This window comes from Onychostruthus taczanowskii, unplaced genomic scaffold, assembly GCF_017590055.1.
Source record: "Onychostruthus taczanowskii isolate IOZ18803 unplaced genomic scaffold, ASM1759005v1 scaffold57, whole genome shotgun sequence".
NCBI classification, from domain to species: Eukaryota; Metazoa; Chordata; class Aves; order Passeriformes; family Passeridae; genus Onychostruthus; species Onychostruthus taczanowskii.
The window spans coordinates 755,206-764,861 of NW_024503346.1; the positions used below are offsets into that span (position 1 = coordinate 755,206).

Genomic DNA, 9,656 nt, shown 5'->3' on the forward strand with positions numbered 1-9,656 from the left:
CGGGCGGGGCCGGGCCGGGAGGGACCGGGCGGGACCGGGCGGGGCGGCGGGCGCGGTCCGGTCCGGTCCGGTCCGGTCCGGTCGGGGATGAGGGCGGAAGCGGGCCCGGGGCGGGGCCGGGCCGGGCGGTCCCGGGTGTTCCCGTTCGCAGCGCCCCCTCCGCTCGGTGCCTCGCGCGCTCTCTGCCGGCGTGCCCGCGACCCGCCACAGCGGCGACAATGCGGCCACCGTGGGTGCCCCTGGTGGCGCAGCCCTGCTCTCGGTGCTGGACAGCGTGGGTGGTCACAGCCCGCTGCCGCGCCGCCGCTGTCAGCCGGGGTGCCGGGACACCCCCGCGGCTCTGCCCGCACGGGTGCGTGAGCTGCAGGAGGATGCAGGCCGCTGTGGTTGCGGCACGCTCCCGGGAGCGGGCCCCGAGTCACCTCCAAGGTGTGTGGGTGATCTTGGTTTGTCGAGGCCGGAGGGCTGTCGGGAGGAACAGGCACCGGCACGTTGCTACCGAGGTTTGGCCGTGCACGGGCTAGCAAAAGTCCTTGGAAAATGGCTCAGGATCGGCGGCACCAGAGCCGCACCTGCCCGCACGACGGCACGGCCCGGCCCCTCCCGGTGCGGCCCCGGTAACGCACGGCACGGCACGGCACGGCACGGCACGGCCCCGCCCCTCCCGGTGCGGGCCCGGTAACGCACGGCACGGCACGGCACGGCACGGCACGGCACGGCCCCTCCCGGTGCGGCCCCGGTAACGCACGGCACGGCCCCTCCCGGTGCGGCCCCGGTAACGCACGGCACGGCACGGCCCGCTAGGTGGCGCTCCAAGCCCGCTGCCGGGCTCAAGGCTGGCATCGGGATCGGGATCGGGATCGGGGGTCGGGAGGGGCTGGGATCGGGGGTCGGGGGTCTCCTTGCCGGGGCAGCCTCTCCCGGTCCCCGCGCCCTGGACACGGCCCTGCTGCGCCTCAGCCCCGCCGGGACCGGACGGACCCGGACGGGACACGGGGAAAGCTCCCGCGGCTCAGGATCGGCGGCACCAGAGCCGCCCCTGCCCGCACGACGGCACGGCCCGGCCCCTCCCGGTGCGGCCCCGGTAACGCACGGCACGGCACGGCCCGCTAGGTGGCGCTCCAAGCCCGCTGCCGGGCGCAAGGCTGGCATCGGGATCGGGATCGGGAGGGGCTGGGATCGGGGGTCGGGGGTCTCCTTGCCGGGGCAGCCTCTCCCGGTCCCCGCGTCCTGGACACGGCCCTGCTGCGCCTCAGCCCCGCCGGGACCGGACGGACCCGGACGGGACACGGGGAAAGCTCCCGCGGCTGCGGAGCCCGTTTGCCCGGAGCCATCCCCGAAGAGCGGCGCTTAGCGCCTTCCACACTGATCTCCTTCCCTGGCCCCGCACCGGGGAGGCGGGAACCGGTACCGGTGCCGTTGGTGCCCCCGGTGCCGCCTGGCCCCGTGCCGGCTCCTGCCGCACCCCCGGCCGAGCGCGGCCCCCGCGGGCGCTCCGCCCGAGCCCCGGGGCGCGGGGCAGCAGGACCTGGCTGCGGTTCCTCGCTGGACTCTCTCCGGCATGGGAAAGTGTCAGTGGGTGGCAGAGCTGGAACAGCCGCTCCCACGGCTCCCGTCCAAAGCCGTAACCGCAAAGGTGGGGAGATGGCAGGGGCCGCTTGCGGGGGACAGAGCACCGCCGTTCCCCCCGCCTGGCAGCCCGTGCACACCGCCAGCTGCCGGTGACACAGACCGGCCCCGGGGCTGTTCCGAGTGCCGGCACTCACGAACAACAAGCCCGAACCGATTCCCTGGCAGCCCCGCTTTCCCTGTGGTGCTCGACACAGGACGAGAGCAGATGGAAAACAAGTATTTGTACAGTCCAGGGCGCAGACTTTTAATGCTTGTAATAAAGGAAAAATCTTCTATTTCTTCACTTGAGCCCCTTCTCCTGTCACCCCCTGTCAGACTTCCCTAGTTTTACGTTGCCCCTTGCCATACACCCCATGGCATTCAAGCTGTCTGTCCCACAAGCCTCAGGACCTCGGAAGAGTTCTCCTCTTTTAGAAATTTCCTAAGTGAATTACCAAGTCCTGTTACTAGGAACTTCTGACACTTCACAGGGTACCCTGGAAGGATGGAATTCATCTTCCCTTGATGGATCTTTTGAAAGCCTGGATACACTAGAGGTCATAAATGCATAATCTGTAACAAATTCATCAAAGCAGGAGGCTGCAATTACCCAGGAAATGTCAGGCAACTACAGAGAACTTTTGCAAAGTTAGTGGACAGTAACATCTCTGCCATTTTTATGGGAGCACTAGAAAATGGGCTATTGATAAAACACAGTCACCTCTCACTGTCCCTGCTCAGACTGACAGCCCACATCCTTCCAGCCAGCCAGCTCCAGCAGGGACTTTCTCTGCCATGCAGGATGGGGATTGTGGCTTATGCTCTGTCACTGTTCCCTTCCGTGGGCCTTTGTGCGCTCTGACTCTTCCTCCTTTCTTTGTTTCTCAGAGCCACAGAGTGGGTGCCCTGACCTCTGGAAAATTTTCCGTCTGCTCAGGGAGGGAATTTGGCTGATGTTGTCCCACGGTGTCAGTCTCCAGGTGTCGTCTCCGCGCCCGCTGGGGCAAAGAGCACCGTGGAGATAAAGGGGGATTGAGCAACGCAGCGCTGCGAAGGCCAGGCCTGCTGGGTCAGAGGGGAGCAGAAAATCAGCAGAAGACCAACAAAAACCATGCCCCAGCCCATCACCGTGCCACACGGGAGCGGGGTGAGGGAGCAGGGGGAGGACTCTGCTCTGGAACAAAAGCAGAGAAGGAGGCCAGGAGACACAGCCTGCCCTGGGACTGCCAGCACAGCCTCCAGCACGGCCGGGGCGTGTGGCAATCCCTTTTTGTGTCAGAATGAAGCAAAGTCTCGAGCTGGGTCTGAGCTGGGGCAGACAGAAGGAGAGCCAGCCTCTCTCCTGAGCTGAGACATCGTCCCTGTCTGACATTTAGTACGGGCTGTTGTTTTACAGCAGAGAGCAGCAAGTGGAGAGCGATGGTTTCAAACCTGTGCTCTGCCAGGTGCAGCTGGTGAGTTGCTGTTGGCATATGGTGTGCAGCTGAATAAAGAGAGACCTGGGGCTAGGGAGAAGGGGAAAAAAGGGCTCAACATGCTCAGAAATAAATTTCAATGTTACTTCTCTATTTTACAGCCTTTATTGCAACATTGCTCTACTTAGGTCAGTCCTTTAGGCAAGGTCCCCCCCCCCAGAGCCCTGTTGTGCGTGCTTGCAGGGACACTGCTCTGGGTCCCTCCCGTTCCCCTCCAGCTCACCTCCAACACCACCCACAGCATCTCAGGCCCTGCTGTGGCTGTCAGCAGCTGGCATTGCCTTCCTGCCCCTGCCCTGCCCCTCTGCTGCTCCAGCTGCAGCTCTGCAGGGTGGGCGAGCAGCTGCGGTGCCATGCAGCTCTGATCTCACTGACCTGCTAAGAGCTGCTGCCAGGGAAATCACAAACGGGACAAAGCTGAGCAAGAAACATCAGAAATGTCAGCCAGGCTCTTTCTGGGGTATGAGCCTCGGTTCTGATAAACAGTTCAGTGTTTGAGCCATCCCCACTAAACTCACAGCATCTCCCCAAAGCTGGTGTCATTCCAGAGGCAGCTGCTGTAGACCTGGAGCGAGTGAACTGGAATGCTTGCAAGAAATCCTGGAAAAGAAGACAATTTCCAGGAAGAAAATTCCTCTGCAATGCTTTACTGTAGGTCTGAGCCCAGAGCTGCAAAGCTGAGGCTCCTACAGTACAAAGAGAGAGCAGAGTTTAATTCATGACAGAGATGAGCAGAGAGGATGAGATTCTTCCCTCCACCTTTTCACCACTCTGGTCTCCTCCTGTTCCCCTCCCCATGTCTGGATTGTTTCACACACGAATGTAGAGGAACCTGGATGCTATTGCATCAGATTTTTTTCTCAAAAATGTTGTATTCTTACTAAGTAATTTGGGACTTTCGCTGTCTCCTCCCTCAGCTGAATAGTTCTGAAAATAAGAAATTATGAAATCACTGGAAGGAAGGTGCTTTTCACAGAAGTGCTGCTTTTCTAATGGAAATTGCTCTGTTGGGAGACAAGCTGAAGGGCTGCTGCCAGTGCCTGTGTCCCTTTACCAGGAATGTCTGCATCTCCCTGCCTAAAGCACCTCTGAGGAGCTTTTCCAGGACAATTATTAGCAGCCTGTGCACATCTGGCAAGGCCAAGGCAGGCACTCGCAGGGACAGAGCCCTGTGTGCCCAGACCTCAGCTCAGTGGTGTGAGCCTCGTTCTGCACCTGTTCCCATTTCAAAACCCCCACTCCTGGCCACGCATTTGTTGTGACAAGTGCAGAAATAATTTAAAAGAGACCAGAGTTAGCTCAAAACCTGCTTGCCGAACGCTGGGGGTTTGGATAAGTGGTTAGTCCCGCCAACAAGGTTCCCATGAGAAGCTGAGAGCGGACGTCGGCTCCATGAGAGTGGATTGCTGGGATTTGAGGTGAGCTGGAGGAAGTTGAAAGAGATCCAGGTAGAGCAGGGAGGTGAGGGGGAGCAGGGAAGGAGGGGACAAGCCGGGCACCCAACCTGAATTACCACCCCAGCTGACGTGATCGGGGTGACTGCGGGATTACTCAGCGCTGGCCGGGAGAGCAGGTGTGGGCCAGCCCTGATAGAATCTGCTTCACATGACAGTTGCACAGACTTTATTTTCTTAGGGAAGATTAACCCCAGGCAGGAATACAACCTTCTGCTGCAGAGCAGCAGAGAATAGGGCAGAAATTTGAAGAGGGCAAACTCAGATCTCCAAAAAACATCTTGAAGATCTGTTCAGGAATTTTACCAAGCAGCTTTAACATTTGACTTTAGCCAAGGACCGTGGCTAACTGGAGACCTGTTGGGGCAATACCAAGGCAGAGCAGCAGGTCCCCAGGCAGGAGGGTCCTGCCTCTGGGGCCCTGGGATGGCTCGGGGTAGGAAACACCAGGCTGATTTTTAAGAGTTCGGTTGGAAGGGCCAGTTAGGGCAGCCACTGGATGTAACTGCCAGATCAGAATGCAGGATAAAGGCACAGGATGAGGGAGTAAACAGCCAGAAGAACAAGCCCTGGCTCACTGCAGCTTGCCAGTATTTGCACCCAATACAGATGTTTGTATTTATGAAGGTATGGGCTCCAACTACAATCTCCAGACCCAGCTCTCTGGCCAGCCCCAGCTCCAATTTAATCTCTAGTGCATTCACCAAAGATTAACTTGGTAGATAAAGATGGAACTAGAAATATTTGAAGCCTGAAAACCTGTTAGGGAGCTTTTGTTATGGAAACAAACAAATAAATCCTATTAAAACGTGAAAAGAAAAATAAAATTAAAGAAAAAAAAAAAGAAAAAGTCTGATGATCCACTGACTGATTCTTGAATTCTTCCTCTTTTCAGAGTTCTGAGGTTTGAACATTAAGAACAGTTGACTGTTTGAATCATATAATGCAATACCTGTTCCTCTGGCTTAACGTTACAATATTTCCCACACCGCAGGATTGCTTCACATTATTCTAAGAGGCAGTGTCATTTTCCCTGCAGTGCTAGGTCTTCTTTACTGAGGGAGGACACTCCTACTTCCTTTAATTATATGTTTTGTTTTAAATTAATGTCCTTTATTCTGGGCATGAATCATCAGCTTGTAGACAGGTAAATGTGGGAGTAAGAGAGTGAAAATATAAGTTTGATTCCCAAGGTGGGTGTCTTTAATTAAAACGGACATTGGGATTCAGTCTTCCTTCCCAAACTTACCCCGCAAATCTCAAAACTTTTGTATTCCACGTTCTGAGGCACGAATCTCCCTCTGCTCTGACCCCATTCCGTCTCCTTTGGCTCCAGCGCCCGTTCCCCATTCCCGGTTCCCGTGTGTGCCCCGACAGTTGCACCGTATCGTGCAAAGCAAACATGCCAAGACAAACGTGAAGGCCCCCACGGGTGCTGGAAGCGCTGCCGTGGCCGGGCTGGGGCTGCTGGCCAGGGGGAAGCGGGGGCAGTGCCCTGGAACCCTCCCTGCAGCTGGAAAGGGGCTCCGGGCACTCCCTGTGCACACTGCTGCTTGCCAGGGGGATTCACCAGAGCGAGCCCGGGACGCGGAGTAACGGGATCCGTCTTTGGTTTGCAGCTTTCCCCCTGCTTTGCCAAAAGAACTTGGAAAACTCTCTCCTGCCTCGATTTCCCCCAGGGTGAAACGAGACCCAGAGCGATCTGTGCCCAGCCCCGGGCACTGCCTCGCTCTGCGGTGCCCGAGCGGAGCCCGGGCGGGCGCGGGGCAGCGGCAGCAGCAGGGACAGCAGGGACAGCAGCAGGGACAGCAGGAGCAGCAGGGACAGCAGCAGGGGCAGCAGCAGAGGCAGCAGGGGCAGAAGGGACAGCAGGGACAGCAAGGACAGCAGCAGCAGGAGCAGCAGGGACAGCAGCAGGAGCAGCAGGGGCAGCACGGACAGCAGGGGCAGCAAGGGCAGAAGGGGCAGCAGGGGCAGCAGTGCCCGGCACACGCGTGTCCCCGCGGCCCCGGGGCTGAGCGCTGCCCGCTGCCATCCCGGCCGCGGCCAGCCCCGACCTCCCGCACCTGCGGGCCCGCAGCCGGCCCCTCCCTCGGTCCCTGCCCGGGTTTGTTGTGGGCGGCCCGGCGGGCACCGCACCGCACCGGCGCAGCCGCCGCGGAGCCTCCTCCGGGGCCGGGACCGGCAGCGCCGAGCGTGCGGAGTGGCAGGCGGCCAGGCGGTGACGCGCCTGTTGCTATGGGATCCACCGCCCCTATAAATAACTGGGGAAAGGAACTTTCCTAAGTCAGAGACTTTAGGACACGGGACCCAGAACCAGATGGTCCGGAGGAGACGCGCCAGCCCCCGCCGCAGCTGCCGGAGCGGTGAAGCCCCGGCGCGCCGCAGGGACTGATCCAGCCCGGCTGGGCAGCGCCGCGGGGCCGTGCCCAGGCCGGAGACCGGGCAGGGTCTGGAGCCCCCCACCCCGACGGCGGCAGCTTGACCCTGTGCCGGGGGGGGCCCCCCGCGTCGTTTCCTCCTCCCCGCATCCCCCTTTGCTTTCATGCAACGCCTGGTGGCCTGGGACGCAGCATGCCTCCCCATCCAGCCGCCCGCCTTTAAATCCATGGAAGTGGCTAATTTCTATTACGAGGCGGACTGTCTGGCTGCTCTCAACAAGCTGCACCCGCGGGCGGCCGGGGGCCGCTCCATGACCGAGCTCACCGTCGGGGACCACGAGCGAGCCATCGACTTCAGCCCGTACCTGGAGCCTTTGGCGTCGCAGCCGCCGCCTCCCGCGGCAGCAGCAGGGGGCAACTTTGAGCCTCCGTGCAGCAGCAGCGCCGGCCAAGATTTCCTTTCCGATCTCTTCGCCGAGGACTATAAAGGCAGCGGCGGCAGCAAGAAGCCCGACTACGCCTACATCAGCCTCGCCCGGCACAGCCACCCCTGCGCCAGCCAGAGCCACAAGCCGGGGGGGCTGCCGGGCTGCTTCCCGCCCCAGATCGTGGAAACCAAAGTGGAGCCGGTCTTCGAGACCCTGGACTCTTGCAAAGGGCCCCGTAAGGAAGAAGGGGGCGCGGGGCCGGGACCGGGGGGCATGTCCTCGCCCTACGGCAGCACCGTGCGCTCCTACCTGGGTTACCAGTCGGTGCCGAGCGGCAGCAGCGGGAACCTGTCCACCTCCTCCTCCTCCAGCCCCCCCGGCACCCCCAACCCCTCCGAGTCCTCCAAGTCCGCCGCCGCCGGCGGGGGCTACTCCGCCGCCCCGGCGGGCAAGAACAAGCCCAAGAAGTGCGTGGACAAGCACAGCGACGAGTACAAGCTCCGCCGGGAGAGGAACAACATCGCGGTGCGCAAGAGCCGCGACAAAGCCAAAATGCGCAACCTGGAGACGCAGCACAAAGTCTTGGAACTGACGGCCGAGAACGAGCGGCTGCAGAAGAAGGTGGAGCAGCTCTCCCGGGAGCTGAGCACGCTCAGGAACTTGTTCAAACAGCTGCCCGACCCCCTGCTCGCCTCCTCGCCGCGCTGCTGACCCCCGGCCGGGCACGGGGCGAGCGGAGCCCCGGCTGCCGGCCCCGCTCCGCGCTCCTGGGGCCGGGCCGAGGGGGGCGAGAGCCCGCGGGTTTGGTTTTCATTTGTGTTGTTGTTGTTGTTGGATTTTTTTTTTTTTTTTTTTTGTCTTTACCGACATGTTGGCGGAAGGCTCCGCCGCCGCGCGGGGTCTGAGCGGGGCCGGGGGCTGCAGCGGGGCGGGCGCGGAGGGGGCGCGGAGGGACCCCGGCCCCGGCCCGGGCGGGCTCTGCTGGGCGCTGGGTTATTTAAAAGAGCGAGAGGAGAGCAAGGGCAAAGTGATGCAATCCTTTAAGCATGGCTGGGAATGCTGTGTACATGATGCAATCTCGTGTAACTGTCAGTCATGGATTGAGTAATCTGTTAAAGATGTTCCTACAGTTTTTTTTATTATAAAGAATAATCTATTTCTATAAGAAAATACATATGTATATTTTGGGATCTATGCATTCTTGCTACATTTGAAGCATTAATGAACAATTTTAATAAACTTTATGACTAGGTTAAAAAAAAAGTAGCTTGTTTTATTTTGAAGGCATGCTTAAAGTTAGATTAAACACAGGGTTGAAATTCCAGCTGATTCTGGCTCAATGCTGTGATCAGGGATAGAGATTTTTGTTGGTCTTTAAAGCTTTCTCTGAGAGAAAGGGAAAAAACCCCAAACCAATAATCAAAACCAAACCCCCAAACCCCCAAGAGAAACTCAGCAAAGAGCAGAGCTGGAAGCCTTAGCAGCTTCTTGTTGCCTCATTTTATTTCCTTTAATCACCTGCTTTAGATGCTGCTTGGGTGTTGTTTGGGGAGGAGGTGTTTGTGTTGGTTTTTTTTCTGCACTTCATGCTGTTTTGAACGTGTAGAGCAAGATGTGCTATCCAAACCATGACCAATCTTTGGCAAATAACGCCGAGTCTGAAGTGGGAGGGAGGAAGAAAAAGTAAGGGAGGAAGCCTGAAGTGAGGTTTTGTTTGTGTTTGTTTTTTTTTTGTTGTTGTTTTCTTTACAGAGTTCATTACGATTCAGCATTTCTTATGTTTGTAGTTTACAGGAATAAACATGAGAAAGTAGCATTTCTGTTGGATGTCGGTAATTTCGGGCATTGCTCAGGAAGCTCCCATGAGACCCACCCAGGTGAGAGGCTCATGAACCTTCCCTTCCCTGTGCTTGGAGTCGTTCTCCTGAGACCTGCAGGTAGACCCTCTGCTGAGAGGTGTTTGCTGGGGGCTAGAGACAGGCAGGGGGTGGCAGAGGAGCAGGGGGAGCTTTGTGGCAGGCCAGGAATTTGTTTTGGGGAGATCCAGGCTCTGCCTGCTGCTGGGGCAGGCCAGCCTGGCCGGAGCTGCCGCTGTTATTCCCTGCTCCAGCACTGAACAGTCTCAGGCTGGTTACGTGGAGGGAGTTGGGCAGAAGATCAGGTCTTAGTCAGCATTTTCCATTTTCCTGTTAGGCCAAATTTAAGCGTGAAGTTTTTGGATCCAGATTCCCAGTGCCTGGGGAAAGAAGCTCCTTTGCTGCCTGCGCTCTGACAGCTGAGCACAAAAGGGGGTTTCACACAAAGACA

At 58.7% G+C, this 9,656-nt stretch overlaps 2 protein-coding genes across 2 annotated transcripts in view; one reads left to right on the forward strand and one right to left on the reverse strand.

Annotated features, from left to right (window-relative positions):
• LOC121342985 (plasmanylethanolamine desaturase-like) overlaps positions 1–1,334 on the reverse strand; it is a 16,947-nt gene extending 15,613 nt beyond the window's left edge. The window contains exons 1-2 of the mRNA XM_041417763.1: positions 1,278–1,334; positions 176–361 (exon numbers count right to left, since the gene is read on the reverse strand). Coding sequence (XP_041273697.1) covers positions 176–361; positions 1,278–1,334 — 243 coding nt within the window. The remainder of the gene's footprint in view (positions 1–175; positions 362–1,277) is intronic.
• A 5,488-nt stretch (positions 1,335–6,822) lies between these two features.
• CEBPB (CCAAT enhancer binding protein beta) lies at positions 6,823–9,165 on the forward strand. Its single transcript, XM_041417852.1, has one exon. The coding sequence runs from the start codon at positions 7,086–7,088 to the stop codon at positions 8,058–8,060; it is 975 nt and encodes a 324-aa protein (XP_041273786.1). The 5' UTR covers positions 6,823–7,085; the 3' UTR covers positions 8,061–9,165.
• The last annotated feature ends 491 nt before the right edge of the window (positions 9,166–9,656 follow it).

Bases quoted from the DNA above. Each gene is read 5' to 3' on its own strand.
- CEBPB (XM_041417852.1), top strand. From the start codon at position 7,086: ATGCAACGCCTGGTGGCCTGGGACGCAGCATGCCTCCCCATCCAGCCG.